Genomic DNA, 26,568 nt, shown 5'->3' on the forward strand with positions numbered 1-26,568 from the left:
GACTCGGATTGAGCTCCTTATTGTAAGACTCTGCTTAAAAACATAATAAAAAGGCCACCACTGAAGGCTAGACCAGGAGACGTAGCCCAGGAGGATTGGGTGAACTCCTTATTAAATTTTGTTGTGTTTATGTTTGCTTACTGTGATCTCTTACTATTTCAAGTGTCTGTGTATTTCGCAATCTTATCGATCCGTTGCACAAGATAACATAGACACACACATACACACCATCACATGAGTCTGTAGTACTTTCATTAATTTCCTGAGGTCACCTAGGGGTGATTTTAGATCAAGTGGTATCAGAGCTAAAGGTTGTTAAGGTTAGACAAGCTTGCGCTGGATTTAGCTGTTGAATGCTAACTAGATCGAAGCTCAAATTAGGAGAAGGAGAGTTGGTCGAAACTAATCCTGAAATTGGAAGAGTCTATCCTTAGAAGACAATGTCGGAGGAAGGTTCTGTGGGCCTAGACCCTCAATATATAGATAGTTTCTTGGCCATGAGATCCATGGTAGAGGAAATGTATAAGGACTTTAGAAAACATAAATATAAGGAATCATTCGGCTCCAAACAAGATAAAGGAGAAGAAGAGTCTCTCCTCCATGACCACTCAAAAGGCAAAGGGAAAGAAGAAAACTTTCTCACACCTCCTAATAGCCCTAAAAATAAAAACAAGACATCTTTCATTAAACTAGATGTTAAATTTGATTTACCAATATATGATGGAGAGTTGAATGCAGAAAAGCTGGACAATTGGATCAGACAAATTGATGTTTATTGCAGAGTGCAGAGTATCGACTCAGACAAGAGCAAGATTCAGCTGGCCAGCCTACGCCTTGGGGGCACTGCCTTGGTTTGGTGGGAAGGCAGGACCCAAGCTGACATGAAGAGACATGGTAAGACTCTTTCTATCTGGAGTGAATTTGTTTCTGCAATCAAAAAGCAGTTCTATCCATTGGCCTACATGCAGCAAGCCATGATGAGCTGGCAAACTCTTCGCCAATTGAAAGGGCAAAGTGTACAAGGTTACACCCAAGAATTTAGGAAGAGAGCTTTGATTCTAGGAATCTCATTAGACTCACCTGAGACTCAGTTGAATTACATCGGTGATCTACACAGCTACATGAGGCACACTAATCTCATGTTTAATCCCACTAGTATAGATGAGGTATCTGTTCAAGCTACGCATCTAGAAGCTATAGGAAAGAATGGGAACCCAGAGGTTGGAGGATCATCCAAGCCCATTGCAACCAAGAATAAGGAGAAAAGAAAACAAAAATGGAAAGAGATGAAGGCCAACACTGCACAGAAAGCAAGTCTTCATGCACTCATTGTAAGAAGGATGGGCATGAGGATGAGCACTGTTGGATTCTGCATCTGGAGCTGAGACCTAAGAATTTTGAGGGAAAGAAGAAGAAGATTGTTGTAGCTATTCATAAAGATTTGGGGTCGGACTCAGGAGATGAAACAACCATTGCAGCCACAGGTATAAAAGGTAAGAATTCTGAAGCATCTACTAGTAATTCTGCACAATCTACTATTGATGAAGAAAATGAGAGAAAAAGACATGAGATTTTCCATATTTGAGTTATTTCCAAACATCAAAAGATTGATACTCTGTTTGATAGTGGCTCACAAGTAAATTTAATTTCTGAAGCAATTGTAAAGAAGTTGGGATTACTGACTACACCTCACAAGAAACCATACCCATTAGGTTGGTTAAGTGATAAAACACAACTACAAGTGACTAGACAATGCAAACTCAAGTTTTCTTTTGGGTCAACATTTGTAGATGAGGTTGAGTTAGATATAATTCCTTTGGATATATGTGGAATTATTTTAGGAAGTCCTTACTTGTATGACAGAAAAACTATTTTCTATAAAGCTGAGAACAAGTATCTACTCGTTAAAGATGGAATCAAATACTTTGTAAGAGCTCATAAGCTCAAGAATAATTATACTCTCATAAAATCAAGGCAGATGAAACGAATTGTAAATTCATGCAAACAATTTTTACTGATGGTTGTAAAGGAAAAGAAACCTGATAAAACCAATGTATTTGAGGGTTGTGATGCTAAACATCAAGCTTATTTAGAAAAAGTTGTTTCAGAGTATGATATCTTGTTTCAAGAACCTAAAGGTCTGCCACCCAAAAAGGAAATAGTGCATGATATTAATTTGCAGCAAGATGCTCCATTTCCTAACATTGGGATGTACAGGTTGTCTGCTTTAGAGAATGCAAAAATCAAGAAGCAGGTGCAGGAGTTGCTCGAGAAGGGGTTCATCAGACCTAGCACATCACCATGTGGGTCACCAATAGTTTTGGTGAGAAAGAAAGGTGGCTTGTGGAGAATGTGCATTGATTTCTGAGCACTAAATAAAATAACAATAAAAAATCGTTATCCTCTTCCTCGCATAGATGATCTATTAGATCAGTTAAAGGAAGTTGTTTATTTTTCCAAGTTAGACTTGCATAGTGGATATCATCAGGTCAGAGTTGCAAAACAAGATGCATGGAAGACTTCTTTCAAAACAAAGCAGGGATTGTATGAGTGGCTGGTTATGCCTTTTGGCTTAACTAATGCTCCTGCTACTTTCATGAGAATAATGAATGATGTGCTTAGACCTTTTCTTGGTGATTTTTTTATTGTATATCTGGATGACATTCTTATATTTAGCAAAACATGGGAAGAACATTTAAAGCATGTTAAGCAGACACTAGATGTTTTGAAAAGAGAAAAACTTTATGTTAAACTCTCAAAATGTGAATTTGGCAAAACATCTTTGAATTATTTAGGATATATAGTAGGGGGTGGTGAATTGAAGATAGATCCCTCTAAGGTGGCAGTCATTGTAAAATGGCCTAAACCCAAATCTGTTACAGAAGTTAGAAGATTCTCAGGAGCAGCACAATATTGGAGAAAGTTCATTTCTAACTTTTCCTTAATTGCAGCTCCCTTACATGCTTTAACAGGATTGAACAAAGTGTTTCGGTGGGGAGGCAAATAGCAAAAAGCCTTCGACACCTTGAAAGAAAAGATTAGTATAACACCAGTACTAGCACTTCCAGATCTTCAAAGACCGTTTGAGATCCAAACAGATGCCAGTGACTATGCCATGGGAGCAGTGTTGATACAACACGGTAAACCCATATGTTATCGTTCTGAGACGTTTAACTCTACAGTAGTTAACTATCCCACATATGATAAGGAATTGTATGCATTAGTATAGAGTGTGAAAACGTGGAAACATTACTTAATGGGAAAAGAAATAGTTATCCATACTGATCTTCAACCACTTCAATATCTACACTCCCAAACTAAGTTGCAACAATCGAGACACTACAGGTGGATGGGGTTCCTACAACAGTTTCATTTAGTCATCAGATATAAAAAGGGCATACATAATAAAGTTGAAAATATGTTATCTAGACCCATTATGAATGCATCTACTATACTTAAGCATAATTCTGTATTACATGCAAGTTAAATTGAACAATATGCTCAAGATATAAACTTTAAAGATGTATATGCAACTTTAAGTCAAGGCAAACGAGTAGAAGAATTGGATTATCATATTAAGGACCAACTCTTGTATCATTGTGGGAAGCTATGCATTCCACAAACTAAAAGAGTAAAGATGATTCAAGAAGCACACACTTCTCTAATATCAAGTCACTTTGGGGTAAGCAAAACAGTTGCACAACTGCAAATATTTTTTTATTGGCCAAAAATGAACGAGATAGTTTCTAGATATGTAAGAGGGTGTACTATGTGTGCTAAAAGCAAGTCTAACAATAGGAAACTAGGCTTGTACACTCCATTGCCAGTTCCTTCTCATCCTTGGTAAAGTGTTTCCATGGAATTTGTTGGAGGACTACCTAAATCTAGGAAGGGTCATGATTATCTGTATGTTGTTGTGGATAGGTTCAGCAAAATGTGTATCTTGATACTTTGTAATAAACATATTACATTTGAACAAATTGTAAAATTGTTCTTTCAACATGTATGGGTTCATTTTGGATTACCCACTTCCATTATATCTGATCGAGACACCAGATTTGTGGGGAAGTTTTGGTCAAGTCTGTGGGAATTGATGGACACCAAACTAAAGAAAAGCACAACTTTCCATCCACAAACCGATGGCCAGACAGAAGTAGTCAATAGGACAGTGATCCAGTTGCTCAGGGATATTGCATCAAACATCCCAAGCTTTGGGATGAACATTTGTGTTATGTGCAACATGCTTACAACCGAGCCAAACATTCTTCCACATAGAGATCTCCTTTTGAGACCTGTTTTGGTTTCACACCAAGGTCTCCCTTGGATTTTGTCTTTGGTAAGGACACAATAGTTGAGGGACAACGATTTGGACAAGGCAACTAGGTTCATTGAACAAATCCAAGAGATCCATCAGGCAGTACAAGGACAACTGGAAAAGAGCCAGGCCAAATACAAGGCAAGGCATGACAAGCATTAGATGGAGCATAGTTTCCAAGTTGGCGATCAAGTCTGGTTGTATATTAGCAAGGACAGGATGCAAGGTGAGGGTAAAAAGCTAAAACCAATAAGTTATGGACCTTTCAGGATCCTTGAGAAAATTGGTGAGAATGCTTTTCGCCTTGATTTTCCAGCTTATATGCACATCTACTCAGTCGTCAATGCAGACAGCTTGAGACTATTTGAACCTTCGTTAATTGAAGATCCTGAAGAGCAGAGTCAATTGCATTCTATTGATGACCTGTTACCTGAATATCTTAATGAATTGCAGGAAGACACAGTTCTGGATAGGAAGGTGAGAATGATGCACAAGGGAGATGTTGAGTACCCCAGAATTGGGCTCAGGGGTTCAAAGCCAAGCAGTGCAAAATGGATAGAGATTGGACAGGTGAGAAAGTTGTATCCTCACTTAGTCGATGCTTGAAAACCAACTTTTGGTGGTCCAATTTTTTTTTTAGTGGGAAGGCCATGATTCGAATTGGATCCTCAAACAATTCCATGATTGTTAAGAATGAATGACAGACTTCAAGAAATCTCATAGCTATCAGAAATCTTATAGCCATCATGGAGCAACGGGGACCTTCGGTCAAAGCGCGCTGACCATTGGCCCATGGAGACCATCCATGGTGCAAAAATGGTAATTGGGAAGCTCAGATCCGGAAATGGAGGCTATTTCTGATTCACAAAGCGCTAATCGCGTATCGCTGGGCAAAACCCCTCGAGAAGGAAAGACCCTGAGCGCTTGGTCACAAGGAAAACTGGAAAACCGTGGCAAAGTGCTAAAACCAGCAAGGCGGGTCTCGTGCTCAAAACTGATGGAATATCAGAGGCATTTCTGGAGATAAGTGGGTTTGGCCGAGGACCCAGTGATTCCATACACTGAGTGACGTGTGTCTGGCGAGGAGAGAGAGAAACTGCTTACATCGCGGACTAACGGTCAAGCAACTCAACCGCGCGATATAAGCGAAGACTGTAGGATTTGGGGCTCCAGATCAATGACGGATGTTCAACCCGATGGATGACTAGACCTGGGGGAGAAATAAAGTATGGCACATAAAATTTGAAGTCCAATTTGACCAACGAATCGACAGAAGGATCTGTTTCATAGGCATCTGGGAAATAACAGAAAAATGACTGTTCAGGAAGAACTGACTCTCAGTTCGCAAAGAGACAGGTGGCCACCTCTCTGCGAAGCGTTACACAGCGATGATGACACAGGGCAGAGGAGTCCCAGCGGGCAGAGGCAGGTGATCCAGAAAGCTGAGAAGCTGAAACAAACAGTCGAAGGAATGAACTGGCTTTAAAACCACAAGCTAACAGGAAGTAGGGGGACAGTGAGGCAGAGAAGCAGCGAAGAATTCGAAGGCCAAGAGACACAGAAAGAGAGGCCAATTTTCAAAGGGAAGAGAATTTGAGCTAACCGTTAGAGTAAGGGCAGCATTGAGCAGACAAAGACCAATTGAGGTCCAAATTTGGTAAGGGGAGTCTGTGAACTCTAAGGACTTGGGAATTCCAAGTGCCATCCTACTGATCATCCTCTGTCAAGTGAGACTCAGATTGAGCTCCTCATTGTAAGACTCTGCTTAAAAAAGTAATAAAAAGGCCACCACTGAAGGCTGGAGCAGGAAATGTAGCCCAAGAGGATTGGGTGAACTCCTTATTAAATTTTGTTGTGTTTATGTTTGCTTATCGTGATCTCTTACTGTTTCAAGTGTTTGTGTATTTTGCAATCTTATCGATCCGTTGCACAAGATAACATAGACACACACACCAGCACACGAGTTTGTAATACCTTCATTAATTTCCTGAGGTCACCTAGGCGTGATTTCAGATCATGATCACTGCCTTCTCTATCTGTCAAAATATCACACAAATTTGCCTGTTCGTGCACGTGTGCAAGTGAAAATTCTCTCCTCCAACAAACATGTGTGAATTGGAGTTGTGAAATTGATCTCAGGCCTATGATAATTCAACTTCTACTTGATCTGAATCTCTCCTGCAAGTTGAACCTCTGTGAATTGTTGAACTATTTTCTCTTCCTTCATTTATTCATACCTGCTTTTGCTCAATTTACTTACCACCAACTCGCTCTGTCTCTTATAATTTCGACCTCAACCCTAATATGCTTCTCAACGATTGAGATTGAATTATGATCAATGGCTAATATGAATTATAATTTAACTTAGTAACTTTTATTTTTTTCCTAATTCTAACTTTAGGAAATAGTTAAATAAATTAATATTTTGCTAACGTGGTATTATTTTGTGTTCTTCTACTAGTCTGAGCACTTAGACAAGCATAACACTTCTTCTCTACTCCAATCAACACTCCCTCTTCGAGAGGAAGGTGTTTTACGCTACACCCATCTTCTCTATGAGGTAAACAAATCTGGTCCCTGGAAAAGCTTGTTGAGAAATATATATGGTATCACTTACGTTGATTTCTCTTACTTGATTATTGCTTGTGATATTATATTAACTTATTCTTGTTGTTCTTATTATGTTATATTTCATCAAAAAATTACCAAAACCATAAAACAATGAAGATCACAAAAACAATGAACACAAGATGTAGGCTCTCCACCAAGGTAAAACCCCTCTCTTAGGGGAAAACCCAGTCAAATTTCTTTTCTTATAGAAACAAATTCAAATGATAAATCCAAGACCAAAAACCCTAGTCAAAGACCTCCTTCAAGCACCAAGTCAACCTTCCAACAAAAGCCCTTCCAACTAGTCAAAGTCAAACAAAGTCAGCAAGGGTCAAACCCTTCTAGAATTGTTGCAAAGTTAGATTTTCGGCCACCAACATATAAATTTTGGACTTGCAGTAGGTCTGCAACTTTAGTCCCCTGCATCATCTCATAATTTCGTACGTGTGAGAGAAAATGGTCCATAAACTAGGTCAAAACTTTGATTTTCCTTCCTCCTTGCTTCAACTTCTCTCTCCTTTGAGTTTCTTGGCTTCTTCCTTGAATTTTGCACTCATATATTGTAGATCAAACTTCTTGTGATAAGGTGAGAGAATAAGGTCAAAATCACTTGTATTTATACCCTTTTCAAGGGGTTGAATAACCTCTTCTAGGCCGATTAGGATTGGCAGGGCCGATTTGCTATTGCAGGTCAATATTGACAATTTTGATTAAAAAATAATTATTCTTTCTTATTACAAATTTCTCAATAGGGTCTTATACATAGGAAAAAAACTCTCTTGACTCATGACACATCTCTTATTGACTTGACAAACCCTAGGAACATGAAATGCATGCTTGACCTAGATGACCACTTAAATGGAGCATGAAACCCATGCTTGAAAAATAATAATTTTCTTTCTTCTTTTGATAGATACATAAGATATACATAATGACATGAGTACAATGAAAATTATGAAGACCAAACATAGTTACATTTTCAACACTCCCTCTTAACTAGAGAGGTATTCATAATTGTATAGTCGATACAAGGATTTTCTAAAGAGTTCTCATAAGAAGAGTTTCATAACAACATGCACAATGCTAGGGATATAAATACCATCTAGGTTCACTGCCAAGGTATCGACCCATCTAGGTACCATCTAGGCTACTTGCTAAGGTACCATCCCAACAAGGATCCAATGTCACTTAGGCTACCTGCTAAGACACCAGGTGTCATCTAGGCTACCTGTCAAGACATCAACCCTAGCAAGGTTCTAGGTATCATTTAGGCTACCAACCAAGATACCAACTCAACAAGGATCCAGGTGTCATCTAGGCTACTTGCCAAGACACCAACCTAACAGGGTTCTAGGTATCATCTAGGCTACTTTCCAAGATACCAACTCAACAAGGATCCAGGTGTCATCTAGGCTACCTGCCAAGACATCAACCCTAACAGGGTTCTAGGTATCATTTGGGCTACCTGCCCAGATACCAATAGGGATCTAGGTACCATCTAGGCTACTTACCAATGTACTAACCCAACCAAGGATCTAGGTATCATCTAGGCTACTTGCCAAGATACCAACCCTAACAGTACCATCATACATGCTATTCAATCTAAGGTACAACTTGTCACCATGATCTGGTCAGTGCTCCAAGGTAAAACTTTTTTTAGCTGCTTACCCAATCCTTCAGACCTCATTCTCTCCTCATGGCCTTCATTAGTCGTATGAATGCTATTCCTAGCCTAGTGCATGACACATGAAGCATGTCCATCATGATTCCCTCTCAATAAGGGAGGATATACACAAAAGGGATTATATCCAAGCTCCCTCTCAACTAGGAAGATATGTCCAACATCAGCTACTTTGTTCTTCCAGTGGAGATCATAGTAGTAGTAGCTACATAGGCTCCTTCTTTAGCATCATCATGTGATCGGAGAACATCAACCTTCCTGAACATCATGGAGCCATCCTTTAACACTTGTGACAACATTCCGGTCATCAATATTGCACATCACTTTCTTCTTGTCATCATCAATGAAGGAATTATTGATCCTTTTCAAACTTCAAGTTGATCATAGTGATCTCCTTGTTGTATGAACTTGACCTTAAGGTTATCTTCTCACATTGCTACCGTTTAATCTTGGGATGAACACATCTTGTCTTTATAGTTACCAAGTATGTTGAGCTTGCCTCAACATCTTTTATATATTCCTCATCATGATGACCTTTCCATCAAAGCATCAACATTATTATGATCCATCTCCACACTAATATTTTGTTGAAGAATGTAACTAGTGTAAATCTTCATAATTGTATGCGTCATAGAAAAACATATTTATAAAAGAAAATTTTATTGACTTATTAAAGCATGGATTTCATGCTTGGGTTAATAGTTAATAGGTCAAAGCACCCATTGTGTGCTCTAGGATTTTCGTACTGAGTAAAAGTCAAAATTATTATGTAAAATACCCCTTTTGGGCTCATTGTATCAAAGAAAGAAATTTATACATGCCATGTGAACTCCTCCACCATCAAATCTGCCTCAAGCCCTTCAAAGTCGGCTCCAACTCCATTTTCTATAAGTCGGCCTACGTATTGTTCCTTTTGGCTCAAATGTACAGTGACAAACCACTATAAATAAAAAGTGAAGTCAACTTATTTAGGAGTTTGGATCTGTAGCAAGAAAAGGTAGCATGGTATGCGAATATCAAAAGGAATTTGTCCCATAACTAACAAGAGAAGGAAATACCCAACGAAGAAGAGAGAACCCTGAAAATTTATCTGTTATGTCACACCTGTTGTGGGATTGAATATCTGTAGGATGAACGTACAAAATTATGATTATAGGAGTTATAGAAGAACTGAATCCATAATTAACTAGTTGGATGGATGGTTTGAGGTCTAACTTGATGGATGGAGGTAAGGTCTTTTTCTTAGGTCAAGGTTGTTTCAATTTGATTTTTCTAATGGAAGAGTTTGACTGGGTTTTCCCCTCCTTAGGGGTTTTCCCTCATCAAGTGCCTACATCTTGTGTTCTCTCTCTTTTGTGTTTGTGATCTAACATTGTTTGGCATTTGTCGTAATGGAGAACCTAATAATTAAAAGAAAGAAAAATAAACTGCACAAGAAAATGTCAAGGTAAGATAAATCATCATAATAAAATCTTATCTTTGTTTCCCTAAAGGATTTCTCAACATGGTATCAGAGCTAAGGTCAACATTCTAGGCAACAAGAAGATCACTAGAAATGAAGAAAAGGAACTGTGTATGCTTGTCTTGATTGAATTGATTAAGGTACAACTAAGAAAAATATCATCTTTTGAAGTGTTCTATCAAAAATCAGTCCTTCGTAAAAAGGTCGAAGCCCTGTAGAAGGCCAAAGAGTTCTCAGACATGTAATAAGGCCTCTAAAAGGTTTAGATCTATGCTAGAAGAATATTGCATGCCTTGACTTGCTCACTAGAAGAAGGAATCACTTCACTGTGAAAAGGAAATACGGTTGGGACCTCTGTAACAATAAACACATTTATAGACCATTGTTTTGATCATGTCAAGCAAAAAGGGGTTAGATGCATCACTCACTAGGACCGAAAGTCTAGATCTTGAGTATAGTTAAGACCGAACCTTCTGTGAGAGAAATCAAGCTCCTGTGAATGAGTATCAAAGTCTAAAATCATCTCTAAGATCTGAACTTTATATCTCTTCTGGATTCCAAATTCAAAAATCCTAAACATCTTTAATAAGTGACCAAATCTGACTTGAAGCATCTCTCTTGTAGTCCTAATAGCCAGTGTTAGATTTACTTGTGTAAGTCCAAAGACCAAATCATTTAGAATATCTATAAGCCTACTCTAAAGGACCTGTTACTTAGTTACTATCACCTAAATAGAGGTCGAGATTCCTGTGGTAAAAGGTCGCAAATCTAAACATATATAAAAGGTCGAGTCATCTTAATCCATCAATGTTTGCTTGTTCTAAGGTAGCTTGTAGCATATTTTCTTTAATTATTAAGAAGAATCATAATCTTTTTAGAAGTCTGTAGCAACCTATCCATTATATAAGTTATGCCTAACCTAGTTTAATAATCAAGGGAAGACTACAAGGATCTTGAAAGAAGGTTCATTATGAAGCAATGAAATTATTCATCTTCAGTTTGTGGAAGAAGCCCTGAAATCCTCACCCAATACAAATGCTAACATTACTTTTTATGTTATCTAACAATTTGTCTTTAGTTTTCTAAGGGAATCAAGTTCAATGGAAGATAGAGGTATGTAATTCTCGAGGTACGTATATCATGGTTCATTTGTTAAAAGGTTATTATCTTAGGGTTTAGTTGTTTGCAATATATTATATATAGCGAATGAAAATAATACACTTGAAAAACCTCATTCAGAAATCCTATCTTATAATGTCTAGGATTTATAATTAGTTCAAGTTATAAGTCAATTCATGGCAACAATGAAATAGAATAATGTCTAGGTTTTCTAGGAACCCATATCATAGTATTGTACTTGCATACTTTTGATAGTGTTTGTCAAGAACTTATTGCAGGAAAACTTGCAACAATTGGATTTAGAAAGAGTGTCCAAAAGAAGACTTATAAGAAATTTGAGAGAGAGTCCTTCAATAACCATGCAAGGTTTGTAAGAACAACTCTAGGTACGCATAAAGATTTGCATTAAAAGGATATGATCATTCTTCATTTAAAATTTGTTTTACATCACTAACATATTTATGTCTAGGGTTTTGAATCATAAAGATTCTTTTTAGGGTGATTAATCATTAGATTGAATCTACCCTCGTTATACTTTTTTTCCCCTGGAAAAAAGTTGTAATTTTCATTAATGAGGAAAATTACATTTTGTAGATGCCCATGGCATATACTGTACTTTGGGCTAGAAAGTCTATCCTGTTTGAGAAATCAAATTTTGAGGTGTACTCCATGTAGGGAGACACTACTCTGATACTGAGATTTGCAATATAAGATATGTACTTACTCTACGCAGAGAGTATCAAAAAATAATTGTCATGTAAGTCTGCTTGATGATGCATATATATAAGATTATATAAACATATAAACAAAAATGTATTTCAAGCTCCTTTAGAGATAGCTATTCTAATATGTCTATAAAAGGTCGATGATAGTACTGATGGAAGGTTCCATCCTTTTGCTCCGGTATGCTTCGTGTTCCTATAGGCATGTGTGTTGCTTCCTTGGATAGTAGATCGCAGCTGTGTTTCGCTCCCTATATATATGTTGAAAGTTAAATGTGTCAAATAAGTTTATGAGTCTATGGATTTCTTCCATGATGTGTTTCAGAGAATAAGCATGACAATTTGCATTTTTGTTTATCCAATTGCATATTGTTTTTGAATATCCAAAAAGTTGTAAGTTTCTGCATTGTTTTTCCAGTGCAAAATGTATGGTGTATTTTGTTGTTGAAAGCTCAAGAAAATTGTTCGTCCCTCTGCCTAGGCCCATTTGAATTTTGTAATAATGAGTTGATGTAATATTTAGGACAACGCCCCCCCCCCCCACATCCTATGTCTTGTGCTGAGCCATCAAAATATGCCCAGGGATGTGATTGGTTTATGTTCTCTGGTATGATATGCCTGGGATTGGAACTAGGTTCCTCTTCTGGGATAAGTTGATAGTCAGCTATTATTTGAGCAGTAATGGTTGGCCAGTGGGGGAGGGAGTTCTGAAATATATATCTATTCCGGACAATCCATAGGGCCCAACAAGTAGTAAGGGGAAGTTCCTAGCTTTCGCTGAGGGTATAGTAGACCACCATCCCTCCCAGGCTTCCCAAACAGTCATGCCTTGCCAAAGAGGGAGCGAGGGTATATGTAAGTGAATAGTAGTCCATAGCTCTTTTATGAATGGGCATATAAGGAAGAGATGGTCCACTGTTTCATTTTTGGATTTGCAAAGGCCGCACCAAAAGGGTCCATGAAAGGATATTTTGATAAGATTTTCTCCTGTTGGGATTTTATATCTTATAATGGTCCACATGAGGAGCCTCGTTCTAGGAGGTGATTTTAGTTTCCATACACTCTGCAACCAAAGTTTGCACAGTGGAGGTTTCAATGGGTTCATAAGAGTTATATAACCTACTTTTGGTTTATATTTCCCATACTTCGCATGTGCCCAGATTAACTCATACTCCCCTTCCTGTATCCTGATGTGAGATTTCGTGAGGGCCTCCGTGAATTCTTTCTAGTGCTCTTGCCATGGTTGATGGATCTGCAATACCCTCCCAGATTTCCAGGCTTGTTGCAAAAAAGTAGAGCGTTCATTGTCCGCTATATGACTAAGATGTGTGATCCCTCTGGCTGTAAGGTGTGTTCTAAGCTCCTATGGGAGCCTATGGGAATTCCTGCATCCAATCTAGGGATCAATCCCTATTCCGACATCATCTCCCGACCTTATTCTCCAAGTGAGACCTTCCCTGATAAGGGGCATTTCTTGTATGACTGCTTTCCATATGTTTGATTTCCGGCTTGTATCCACTAGGGTTGTCGAAGCCAATCCATGAGGTTTGTAGGAGCTATGTATTTAGAGATAGCCACCTTAGCCCACATGCTGTGTGATGTGATTAGCTTCCACCCTAGTTTTTCCACCAGGGTTGTGGAGAAAGTGCCAAAGCTTTTGATTCCCCATCCTCCCCATTTCTTTGGGAGATCCAGGGATTCACATTTGGTCCAAGCAAATATCCTTCCCGACTGCTTCCCTTTCCACAAAAATCTGCAACATAGGTTTTTAATTCTGGCCAGGATTCCCCTTGGTATCCATGCTAAAGACATCCAGTATACTATGGTAGCTTCCAGAACTTCTTTTATGAGGATCAACCTTTCTACTCTTGATAAGTATTTGTGGAACCAGATGTTTAGCCTTTTTTCCATTTTGGTTATAAGCCAGATCCAATCAGCGTTCTTATATCCAAGGGGCTTTAATCTATAGCCCAAGTATTTAAGTCCCTCATCCAGGTGCTGGAGGGTATATGGGAATCTTCTCAGGGCATACTAAATCTTGTATGGTGAGCACCCTATAGCCATTATAGTGGACTTTGTATCATTTACCAACATTCCAGTAGCTGCTAGAAAGATAGTGAAAGAGTTGAGAAGAGCAGTCACGTCACCAATACTCCCATTTAGGAAGAGCAACACATCGTCAACAAAGAGCAAGTGTGTCAATGTGCATCCTTTTGTGATTCAGATCCCCCTTAGCCTACCTCGTCGATGTTCCTCCTTTAATATACGGCTGAGACCTTCCATGATGAGTAAGAAAAGTAGCGGGGATAGTGGGCATCCTTGCCTGAGACCTCTTTCGGAGTGGAAGAAAGGAGAGGCCGCACCATTTATAAGAACACTGAATGTTACAATAGTAATACAACACATAATCCATCTTATGAATTCATATGGAAATCCCAAGTGTGTTAATATCATTCTAATGTATAGCCAATTTACTCTGTCAAAGGCTTTCGAAAGATCAACTTTTAGGACCATACCTTTGAGCTTCTGGGTCTGAATAGAATGTAGAATTTCTTGAGTAGTACCGACCACTTCATGGATTTGTCTATTCTAAAGGAAGGCAAATTTTTCAGCTGAGATGTGGTTTGATAAGATCGGCCGAAGGTGATTGGCTATGATCTTGGAGATGATCTTGTAGATACAATTACACAAGGAAATGGGCCGGAAGTCATTGAAAGAGGTGGGGTTGTCCAATTTGGGTATGAAGGCGATAAAGGTTGTGGTGTAGGCCTCATACATTCTTCCACTATATCTGCATTCTTCTATAACTTGTAGGAGGTCCCCTCCTAGAGTATCAAAGAAGGCCAGATAGAATTCCACATTCTAGTCATCCGGGCCTGGGCTCTTGTCTCTCTTAAACCATTTTATGGTGGGTTCCAGTTCTCCCAGGGTGACCTCCTTTGCCAATTCCAAGGCTTCCTCTTGGTCAACAAACCTTGGAAATAATTGATTTGTCCTCATGATTTCAGCCAGGGTGGCATTTGGGGGAGTCTTATAGATGTTCCTGAAGTGGGTTGTGGCCATAGTTGCTAATGGGGTGAAGGTGTTCACCGGTTCTCCTCATTCATCTGATAGCTGCCAAATAGTATTTATGGCTTTGTGCCCATTCAAAAATTTATGGTAGAACTTGGTATTATCATCCCCTTCCTTGAGCCAAATGGCTCTGCTTCTCAGTCTCCAGCTCTCCTCCCTATCCTTAAGAATCTGGCTTCTCTTAGCCAGAAGAGAGGTTATATGTTCTTTGTGTTCTGGGGAAGAGAAGATCCCCCCAAATTCATTCTCATAATCCTCTATGGCTTCTTCAGTCATTTTGAGGATATGGTCTTCCTGGGTTCTCTTCTTATGTGCCCATTTTTTGGAGAGATTTTTTAGTTCTCTTAGGTTTTTTGCAAATCCTTCTGAGATAGTCCTATCTGCCGCAGGGGATGAGCCTTCCAGAAATCGGTTACTAGATTTAATTTGAAGGGGCCTTTTGGTTTGTTCATACTGCCTCTGATTTCCAGATAGATTAGCCTATTGTCTGATAATCCCCTTGAGCGTCTAAATCCTTGCCCCAAGTTTAGCAATTGCTCCTTGATGAGAAATCTATCTAGTCTTCTAGAGAGACTGTAGACCCCTGATCTGTTATTTCTTCAAGTAGGTAGGATTTTTGAGGAGGGGATATCAATGAGATTATGTTCCTCCAGTATGGTCTCAAAAAAATCTGAGAGGTTATCTCTTTGTGCATTGTGCCCCCAGGATTCTGCAAAACCCATGGAGAAATTTAGGTGCCCCCCCCCAAAAAAAGAGCTTGTCCTTTTGAAGGATGTGTGAGTCTAACAGTCTGTTCCAATATTATTCCCTATTATGATAGGGGCCATATATGTTGATAATCCCTGAGCTCAAAGGAATATATGTCTACTCCTAGATGATCTGAGCTCCCCCAAGTATTACAAATTCTGATGGAATGGTTGTTTACACCCAGGGGGAGACCCCCAGAATGCCTGTTGCATCTAGTGCGTGGAATGTCCATCCAGGTAGCCACGACTCAAGAAGGTGGGTAATGACACAACCCTGACCTAGGGTTTATTGTAGAAAAAGGATATCAAAAGTTTAGATAATAGCAATCTACTCATGGCTATTTTTTTGTCAGGGCTAGCCAACCCTCTACAGTTGAAGCAGAGTATTTTCATGGAGGGTGCTCATGGGTATTCACTTCTCTAAGTACCCAATCAATGGAATGTTGTTTTCCAGCAGCTATCTCTTCCCCAACTTGTAGATTAGCTTTTTATAGGGAGGAGGGTCTGCCTCTAGTCAGCTTTAGAGGAGGGGGAGAGGTAATCAGGCCGATACCCAGGGTATCAGGAGCCTGTGATCGAAGTCGAGAGCGGGTGGGTATCTGTAGGATGGAGGGCTAGGATGGGGGGGAGCTTGTATAAGGGGGTTGGGAAGAGGTTCCTTAGGAAAGGATGGTAGAGTGTAGGAGATGAAGGGAGAGGAGGGTTTGATAGGGCAATCCAAGGTTTTGGGAGGGTCATAGGTGTGAGTGAGGGATTGAACAGAACGTGTATCAATTAAATACGGTGAAACATTAGAGTAATCAGAGGACGAGTTTGTGTTCAACATACCCGTAGAGAATGCAGCCTCAACAGCTGCCCTAGCTCTGGTTAGAGGAGGAGAGGGTGCGCCGATGGGTGCCTTCCCCCGCTTCTTTCTGATCTCCTTTATAGGTGCTTGTACTACATCTAAATGTGCCAAATTTGCTACTTCTTCAGCCACTAGAGGGCTACCCTGTGCTTGTGAGATTTTCTGCAGGGTTTCCTTCCCCTTGGATCCCTCCCTCACCTTCTTATTCAATGGATAGTCTTTGAACAAATGTCCCACCTTGTGGCATAGTTTGCAGCGGAATGGGAATCCTTCGTAATCTAGAATTTGTTGACGGGAGAAGGTTTTCCATTGTAGAGTCATATGCTCCTGAAGCGCCCTCCCCCCCGTGTATCCAGATGAACTAGTATCCTGGCATATGCCATCATGCTGGTAGCCAGATATGATCTATCGTGCTCTAGATAGGTTCCCAGAGTGTTGCCAATGTTCCAGAATATATCCTCCAACCAAAATTGAAGGGGTAGTCCAGGGAGCCGAACCCAAATAGGCCCAACTCCTATCTTTTATTTTTCTGGATTTTTAAAAGAGGGTTCCATCGTCGGGGAAGTACTGGAGCATGCTCAAAATTCCAGAAGGAAGACAAGACCCAATTTGTGTGCTTGGCTCTGGCAAAGTGCAGAGCAAACCAACTCCTAACAAAGGTTTTAACAAGAGGTCTGCCAGGTGTTGGCCCCATACCATAGAGGTCCACAGCTTGAGCCTAGTTGCTGTGTAGCTTCGGCCACGAATTCTTCCAACCAACACCCAGTCCACCGTATCCATGGTGTTGCCCCACTGTATATCCTCCCTGAGCCTGAGTATTACGTCTTTGCCTTTGGCTTTGAAGCACTTCCTCTTTTTGACCGGTCGAGTCGCTTCTTCAGGGGCATCCGAACGATCCTCTGGTTGGTTAGGGCTTGTAGCAGGGTTATCAGGACAAACATGGTCGGTCGCTGGAATTGGTTCCAAAAGCGGGGGTACCGCAGCGTAGCTACCAGATGGAGGCGCCTCAGGTACTGTAGCTTGTTGGTTACCCTAAGCCAAGTTAAGGTGACTTGGGGGTTGCTTGTGGATCTAGCGAGATGGGAGTAAAGGGGGGTTTGAGAGTTTGCAACCTCAGGGTTAGGGTGGAAGTAGGCAGATGCAAAATTTGCGGCAGAGGGTGACTGCAGCGGAGAGGGAGGAAACGACTAGATCGGAGGAGGCTCAGAGAAGGTCACGGTGGAGAAAGAAGGTCCCGAGATCGAGGGTAGACCTGCAATGGTAGTTGATAGATCACAGCAGAAAGGAAGGAGGTCATCCGTGGCGGAGTGAGGCATTTGCCAGATATTAATATTCTCCAATGGGTCCTTCGAATAGTCTACTAGGTCAAGCTCCATACCTGTTCCGAGATGTTCTCTGCGAGCTACCTCTAGGACCATTGTAACTGTTGTCGTGATAGCTACCCTTGTTATACTATCTCTTGTTATTTGACCATTTTTGTGCAACCCTAACCTCTAGGTTTCATTGTAAAACCCTAGCCTCTTGATGCTAAGGGTATGTCAATATTCATTATGAAACCCTAGCCTTCTTAGGGTTTTGTTGATAAAGTCTACATATGATGAAATCCTATTTTTTTAAGTTTAGGGTTTTGATAATGTTGTGGTGAAAACTCTAGTCCTTTAGGGTTTACTCTTAATGTCTAGGTTATATAATGAAACCCTAGATTTTTAGGGTTTATGATAAAAAACCCTTATAATAATTAAAGTAATCTCTTAGGAATGAAATCCTAGGTGTATATTCGTTTGTATGATCGAAGCCCTAGCCTGGTAAAAAATTGTTGTATATCTAACTTTGATGTATGGATATTTGTATCCTGGGTTTACCTAATAGATATTGATATGAGATGCTAGTGCCATGAAACCCTAGACATGTATATGAAAGTATGTTATCTTGATTGTTGATGAATCGAGGGTAGAGATTCATATTCTAGGGAATGATAATGAAACCCTAGAAGTAAATTGTTTTCGATTATTGATATAATTTAGTTTTAATGATAACATTTAGGGTTTGCAACAAACCTTAGTAGAGTTTGACATATAATTCTAAAAGAATATTGTTGAAACCATAGATGTATCTTACTATGATTGGATTGTTATTTGATTGAATTGTTGATATCTAAGGCCTTATGTCTCGAAGATGGAGTCTAGGGTTTATGACAAAACGCTGGCAAGAAGTTGAAGTCTAGTATGTAATAGAATGTAACTCTTGTTGATTATGAACCCAACTATTTTTAGGTATCTGATGTCTAAAGATTGAACATTTGATGATTCCATTGTAATTACATGATTTTGATATAGTTTACTTCATGATTCTGTATATTCGTATTTGGTTGTACTTGTTATTAAAGTCTTGCAGGTACATAATCTTCAAAATGTTGAAGATAATAACAATGATGAGCATGATAAAAGAATCTATAAGAATGAAGATGATCAAGATGGCCTTAATGCCAAGAGAAATAAATAAATCCTTGAAAGATTGTAGTCTCTCTAATGTTATAAAAGGAGGAAATTGTTAAGTTGAGAGGGAGCATGAATAGAAGAAAAGGTATATCTCCCCAGTTAAGAGGGAGTACATATTATGACGTTCATGGTAAATACCTTGAAGAAAGAATAAATGAAAGTACTTCAGACAAATTTTCATAATTCATGAAGTTGCAAAAAACTTGAGAAATACTAAGGTTGTATTGGGTGCTACTGAATAAGTGAAAGAAGAAAGCTTCTGACAAGTTGTATTTAGATAACTTGATGATGATATAAGTAGCATCAGAATGATTTATGACCTCGAAGGTTTGTGTTTACTTGTATATGTATTTGAAGGTTTATTATTGATTGGGGTTGTGATTGTGCAGTGTCTTTCCGTAAAAAGTTTGAACATTTGAAGCATGTTGGTGGATATATATCAGATTTAGTTGACAAGGAGAGATGAAGCATCTTGTGGCAACAAGATGCTTGGGAGTACCTCTAGTTGGCCTATGTGTTGATGTCTAGATCCCGAAGTAGGGAGGGTGGGGTTGGTCATGGAGCTCTGATCTTGGATGCGCACCTAGATCCCTGGGTTGGTGTTAGAGCTTAAAAGCTTGATGGTACCTAGAGTGGCTAAAGCTTGAGTGCGCCTTAGTCCCACCCGATTAGAGTACCTTGGTCAAGTATCTAATCTGTAGCACAATGTGTGTTGTGACTCTTCATAGAACATATCATTTTGAGGTCTTCCACGTACCTTTGTATATATGTAATTATGAATATCTCCCTACTTAAGAGGGAGTGTTGAAGAATGTAACTAGTGTCGGTCTTCATAATTGTATTTGTGTCATAGAAAAAAATATTTATAAAAGAAATTTTTATTGACTCATTAAAACATAGGTTTCATTCTTGGGTTAATAGTCAATAGGTCAAAACACCCATTGTGTGCTCTAGGATTTTTGTACTAAGTCAAAGCCAAAATTATTATGTAAAAGATCATTTTTGGACTCATTGTATCAAAGAGAAATTTATACATGTCAATTCCTCCACCATCAAATCAGCCTCAAGCCCTTCAAAGTCGGCTCCAACTCCATTTTCTATAATTTGGCCTACGTCTTGTTCATGTCGGCTTAAATGTACAGTGACAAACCACTATAAATAGAACAATGAAGTTGACCTATTTGGGAGTTTGGATCTGTAGCAAGAAAAGGTAGGATGGTATGCGAATATCAAAAGGAATATGTCCCATAAATAACAAGAGAAGGAAAGACCCAACAAAGAAGAGAGAAGCTTGAAAATGTTTATGTTTTGTCACACTTGTGGTGGGATTGAATATCTACAGGACGAACATACAAAATTATGACTACAGAAGGAGTTGTAGAAGAATTGAAGCCTTAATTAACTAGTTGGATGGATGGTTTGAGGTTTGACTTTATGGATGGAGGTAAGGTCTTTGTCTTAGGTCAAGGTTGTCTCAATTTGATTTTTCTAATGGAAGAGTTTGACTTGGTTCCCCCCCCTTAGGGATTTTTCCCTGGTTGAGTGCCTACATCTTGTGTTCTATCTCTTTTGTGTTTGTTATCTAACATTGTTTGGCATTTGTCTTGATGGAGAACCTAATAATTAAAATAAAGAATAATAAGCTTCACAAGAAAATGTCAAGGTAAGAGAAACCATCATAATAAAATCCTATCATTGTTGCCGTAAAGGATTTATCAAAATATTCCTTCATACATTGGAGTTCCCAAGGATCGAGCTTGATTACCAAGCTGTAATATCTTCCTTGGAGTTGTCAAGGTTAATCTTTTTCTTCTGGATACTATACTTGATGTTGATCATAATTTTTATATTCATGCAATTAAGTACAATCATAATCAATTCTTCCTTCATGATTCATTTCTCTCCTTCCATAATGCTCATCATTTTCAAGCAATCAAGAAGCACGAGTGTGCTTTGATTTGATCTTTCATCCTTCTCATCTTGCTTCCTTTATTATGTACCTGTAATATTCACCGACAAGTACAGCTAAGCAAAATATACAAAGGCAAGAGCATGATCTTGATTTTATCAATCTACGGTTATCATTACTTCAAAAATTGTGCATCTATGGTTTTTGTTACCAAAATTAGATATCTCATGACCTAACCCTTATTAGGATTTTCATCACATACCCTAGATTCTATTTTACAAACCCTAGAAATTAAGAGTTAGGGCTTCAAGAGGGAACAAATAATAAGGGTTATAGTTTTCACTATTCTAGGGTTTTTCTAATTCAAATCCCATCTAGGTTTTTACATACCCTAGATGCCAAAAACCTTCAAAAAAATGTAAAGTATACAAACCGTAGATTCTAATTATGCAAAATATTCCATCTTCAAACCCTAACACTTTAATTGTCTTTTAGACTTATCATAAAGAAACTGCAAAAACCTAACATACCTCACATGCAAAGACTATGCATTATTAACTAAATGATCATACCTCCTTTTGATTTTTACTTTAAGATTGAACTGCTCCCTCTGAATCAAAGCTTCTTTTAAATTCAAAGTTCTTCCAAGATTTATATCTCCCTTCGAGGCTTCCTTTGAATCTGGCCACAAACTTTTTGACTTCTTCTTTCATAGACAGTCTCTACAATATATCTGTAATCCTTTTCAGGGAGATCATAAAAAGAAAAGATATAGTCAAGCAATGTATATAAAAACAAAGTACTAAGTTAAAGAAAATAATAGTATAAGAAGAGAGATAGAGCACTTATCTTTCAATAATTCCATTTATAGTCAGCAATCTTTCAAGAGATTTTATTAAATGTTGATCACTATCTTTAGGTTCAACCATCATGTCATCCATTCGAAAGAGTTCCAAACTTTATCCAAAACTTATCCACACCATGTTCAAGTTCAAGTTATCAAGCATATTCTTCTTTTTTTATACCACCATCTAGTCTACTTTTGGATGAATTGCCTCTTTTCTTGAGGATGAGACTTCCTTCATGATATGACTGTGCTTGCAAACTTCTTATACTCTTACCATGTCATAATGATTCTTCCATATATTGAAAAGTCTTTTCATGATTCTATTCTTGTAGAGGATCCTTGTGATCCTTATGATGCCAAAGTGTTGTTGCATGAATAGGTCCAAAACCTTCTATTCTTGCTAGATGACTACTTCCAATGCAATTGTCTATATGTATTCAAACTATTTTAATGCCATATACTTCTATCAACGATGTCACAAGACTTCAATAAAAGATACCTTGGGATCAACAACCTTCGACTTATTTTCAGCTACTTTTCTATATACAATTGTGTGAGCTTCATCCCTTTCTTGTTTCTTATTGTTCATTCTATTTTGAGGATTCTTAGGAAAATTACATCCATAACATTTCATTTTGGACATATCTTGTCTTCCTCAAAATTGATTCTTTTGATGAGGTTCAAACTTTCCAAACCTTCCTTTCTTCTACTTCTTTCCTTTAGTAGCAAAGTTTGAGATTTTTCATATGTGACTTTATACTTCTCCATAACTAGAACTAGATGATCCTTTATGGATATAATGAGAATCCTTTTAATCCTCACTTCACTTTTAAAGTACCTTGTCCATTCTTTAATCTTATTCTTTCTTAGTTCTGCAACTATGTTTGTCAATAGATACTTGAAGATGATATTCCTTGATGCCTTCAAGAGGTATCCTTCTTGCTTTGATGATAGTCCCAAGGTGCTTGTCACTTCTTAAGCCTTATTTAATGATGCTCCAAAGGTACTTGATATTTCTTCAAACTTACTTTAATGATGGTCCCAAGATTCTTGTTTTCTTCAAAGACTTTCTAGAAGATCTTTCAAGAGAGAGAGATCCTTCTTCAAGATAATGACCTGCAATCAAGAGCTTCCAATTAAATAGAGAGAAAATTTCTTCCTTATACCTTGCAAATGATGTCTTCCAAAGTCCTCAAAAGATCTTCCAAGATGCCTCTTTGAAGATGTTCCAAGATGTCTTCAAAAGTCTTTTCTCAAGATGATCTTTTGTAAACAAGAGCCTCTTAGTCTAGTAGCCTTCCTTCAAGATGAATGATGAGCCTTCTTTCCTTAGAGCTTCTTCTTGCATTCTTCCTTATGTTATTCCTTGTGACTCTCTTGTGTCCTTTCTTATGTCCTTCCAAGATGATTAGAACACATGTCCTCTTCTTATATCCTCAAGAGTGATCTCCAAGCTACCTCTTCCTTCTTCACCTTAGCTCTAATACCATGTTGAGAAATATATATGGCAGCACTTAGGGTGATTTCTCTTACTTGATAATTGCTTGTGATATTATATTAAATTCTTATTCTTTTTATTATTATGTTATCTTTAATCAAACAATCACCAAAACCATAAATCAATGAAGATCACAAAACAATGAACACAAGATGTAGGCTCTCAGCCAAGGCAAAACCTCTCTCTTAGGGGAAAACCCAATCGAAATTATTTTCTTCTTATAGAAACAACTTAAAATAAGAAATACAAGACCAAAAACCCTAGACCAAAACCTCTTCCAAGCTCCAAGTCAGCCCTCCAACAAAATCCCTTCAAACTAGTCAAAGTCAAACCAAGTCAACAAGGGTTAAACCCTTCCAAAACTACTGCAAACTCAAATTTTTGTCCCCCAACATCTAAATTTCGGACCTGAAATAGGTCTGCAATTTCAGCCCCTTACAACATCTCAGGATCTCGCATGTGTGAGAGAAAATGGTCCAGAAACTTCTTCCTTACTTCAACTTCTCTCTCCTTTAACTTTCTTGGCATCTTCCTTGAATTTTTCTCTCTTATATTGCATATCAAACTTCTTGTGATAAGGTGAGATAATGAGGTGGAAGTCACTTGTTACGCCGTAAGGCGTTCCCATTTGAAATGAATTGCCCCAGCCGCCGCCGTGTTCTATTGTTGACCGTCGATTTATGGTGTTAGACGATTGAATGAACTGTGATCGTTGATCTAAAACTGTTCAACTGAACGGTGAAAGGTTAATGAGGAAGCGAAACTAAACGGTTAATGAGAAAGCGGAAGCTGGACGGACGCACCGCCAGCTTCGCAGCTGATAAGGAATTTGATCTTGTTGAAGCTCCGCATTTTTTAATAATTCTTTTGTGCCAATGGCCTGTGTATCACTGTTTGGAAGAGACGTGCACAGTAGCTCTTAGAATAATCATTCTGTTTGTGCCGTTGGGATACACCGTCGGAATATTTCCACCGACGAGGTGTGCTGCCCCTCACGCCAATTCTTTGTGCATAACAGGGAATTGCTCGTCAGCAGAGCCATATCTAGCTGCACATCACGTTTTGCTCGCCCACACAGCTGCAGTGGAGAAATATAGGGAGAAATATCAGGTCAGGAATCTTTTCACGCACTTACAATAACGCCAAATATTGTGAATATAGTTTGTCAAATTTGAATCAGAGCGGAGCATTTGTGTGCAGAAAATTCAAGGAGGATCTATAGGGTTAGTTATGAGCGCGCCGTGGTACGAACCCTTGGAAGATTCTCCAGAAGAGAGATCAGTTGTTGACAGAATTTTATCCTTCAATCTCCGATGGTGAGTGCCATGACTTTGAGTTATACCCTCGTCTGTGTAAAATTAATGTATCCCTTGTGATAGCAAAGGCTAATGGGAATAGATTGTGGTTTTTTTTAGAGATCATTAGGAATTTTCACAGTAGAATATGAATTTTGTCGAGCTTTCGAATCCTAATATGAATTATTTTTCAAATCCCATATGAATTTTGTAGAGATTTAGAATCCAAAAAAATTCCACCATCAGGACCAACCTGGACCAAATTCATATTCTATATTCTACTGTGGAAACGTCCACAAAAATTCATATTCTACCGTGGAAAATCCGAATGATCTCTCTCAAAAAGGCTAATGGGATTTCATATTAATTGTTGAAATTAATTTCTACACGGTTTGCAGGTTTTTGGATCCAATTGTTTTTGGAGATTATCCACAAGAAATGCGTGAAAGATTAGGATCGCGCTTACCCTCCATATCCTCGGAACTATCTGCGAAACTTCGGGGATCGTTCGACTATATGGGTATTAATCACTATACAACCTTATATGCAACAAGCACTCCTCCCCTTTCCCCCGACAACACGCAATATTTATATCCAGACTCCAGGGTTTATCTGACTGGAGAGCGCCACGGAGTCTCCATCGGAGAACGGGTATGAATATCCAGTCCTTGACCTCTTTAAAAAAAAATTGTGATTTTTGCAGTACAGTTTGGCCAATGGCTCATGCAATTCCTCCATTTTTATATGATTCCCAGACAGCGATGGATGGTTTGTTTGTGGTACCTCATGGAATTCAGAAAATCGTGGAGTATGTAAAAGAATTCTATGACAACCCGATTATTATTATCACAGAGAACGGTAAAAAATTTATGTAAATATCTCAGAGGATTTGTTTTTCTATAAGAACTGAGCCGAAGGTTGTCAAACCCTAGTATGTACTTATCTTATCTCTCTGTTTTGCCTTCTAGGCTATCCAGAGTCTGAGGAATCCTCGTCGACTCTGCAAGAAAATCTAAACGATGTGAGGAGAATAAGGTTTCATGGAGATTGTTTGAGTTATCTTACTGCAGCAATCAAGTAAGATCAAATTTTCACGATTTTCATTATCTTGCTATTGGCCTTTACTGAATTTCATTTGTTTAACTGATTAAACTGATGACCATTTATGCGTGTGTTAACACAGAAATGGCTCAGATGTTCGAGGGTACTTTGTGTGGTCTCTTCTGGATAATTTTGAGTGGGCATTTGGGTATACCATTAGATTTGGTCTTTATCACGTGGATTTCATTTCTGATCAAAAGAGGTATCCCAAGCTCTCGGCTCAATGGTTGAGGCAATTTCTTCAGCACGACGATCAGGGAAGTGTTAGAAGCAGCAGCATTTAGACTGCGTTGTCTATTTGCTAATCAAAGCGCACACTTTCCTGCAACTCTACCCAAAATCCTGCAAGCAAATATGTTGTGTTTGGATCTATCCACCGTGACACACATTACAAAGAAATCATCGATCTATTCCAAAATGCAGAAAACCCCATTCAGATGTTCGAGGGAATTGCAGAGTAAGAACATTGAAAAAAAACAAAAAAGTTGCACGATATGCGACATGTGTCTATCTAAATCGTTGTACTATCCTATATCTTTTTAAAAATTACTATGCATATATTAAAGAGCTCATAATTACGCCGTAAGGCGTTCCCATTTGAAATGAATTGCCCCAGCCGCCGCCGTGTTCTATTGTTGACCGTCGACGCCAGCTTCGCAGCTGATAAGGAATTTGATCTTGTTGAAGCTCCGCATTTTTTAATAATTCTTTTGTGCCAATGGGCTGTATATCACTGTTTGGAAGAGACGTGCACAGTAGCTCTTAGAATAATCATTGAATCACCCACCACTGTTGCATAGCAGGCCCCTTGAGGTGGAGGCCTTTGAAGAGGGCTTGAGCCTTCAC

The 26,568-nt window shown here is 38.7% G+C and overlaps 1 protein-coding gene across 1 annotated transcript; it reads left to right on the top strand.

The window, feature by feature from the left end:
* The first annotated feature begins 24,085 nt into the window (after positions 1-24,085).
* On the top strand, positions 24,086-26,297 carry LOC149179501 (coniferin beta-glucosidase-like). Its single transcript, XM_089423845.1, has 6 exons — positions 24,086-24,436; positions 24,527-24,642; positions 25,020-25,272; positions 25,377-25,479; positions 25,590-25,698; positions 25,805-26,297. The coding sequence occupies exons 1-6, from the start codon at positions 24,101-24,103 to the stop codon at positions 26,004-26,006; spliced, it is 1,119 nt and encodes a 372-aa protein (XP_089279971.1). The 5' UTR covers positions 24,086-24,100; the 3' UTR covers positions 26,007-26,297.
* Positions 26,298-26,568: the final 271 nt, after the last annotated feature.

The sequence above is a fragment of the Pinus tabuliformis genome, chromosome 4_1 (assembly GCF_031772625.1).
Source record: "Pinus tabuliformis cultivar Carrire ecotype Pingquan chromosome 4_1, CPIR1, whole genome shotgun sequence".
Taxonomy (NCBI): Eukaryota; Viridiplantae; Streptophyta; class Pinopsida; order Pinales; family Pinaceae; genus Pinus; species Pinus tabuliformis.

Bases quoted from the DNA above. Each gene is read 5' to 3' on its own strand.
- LOC149179501 (XM_089423845.1), top strand. From the start codon at position 24,101: ATGAGAAAGCGGAAGCTGGACGGACGCACCGCCAGCTTCGCAGCTGAT. The intron at 24,437-24,526 runs GTCAGGAATCTT...ATTTGTGTGCAG, and splicing joins AATATAGGGAGAAATATCAG to AAAATTCAAGGAGGATCTAT. The intron at 24,643-25,019 runs GTGAGTGCCATG...CACGGTTTGCAG, and splicing joins TTATCCTTCAATCTCCGATG to GTTTTTGGATCCAATTGTTT.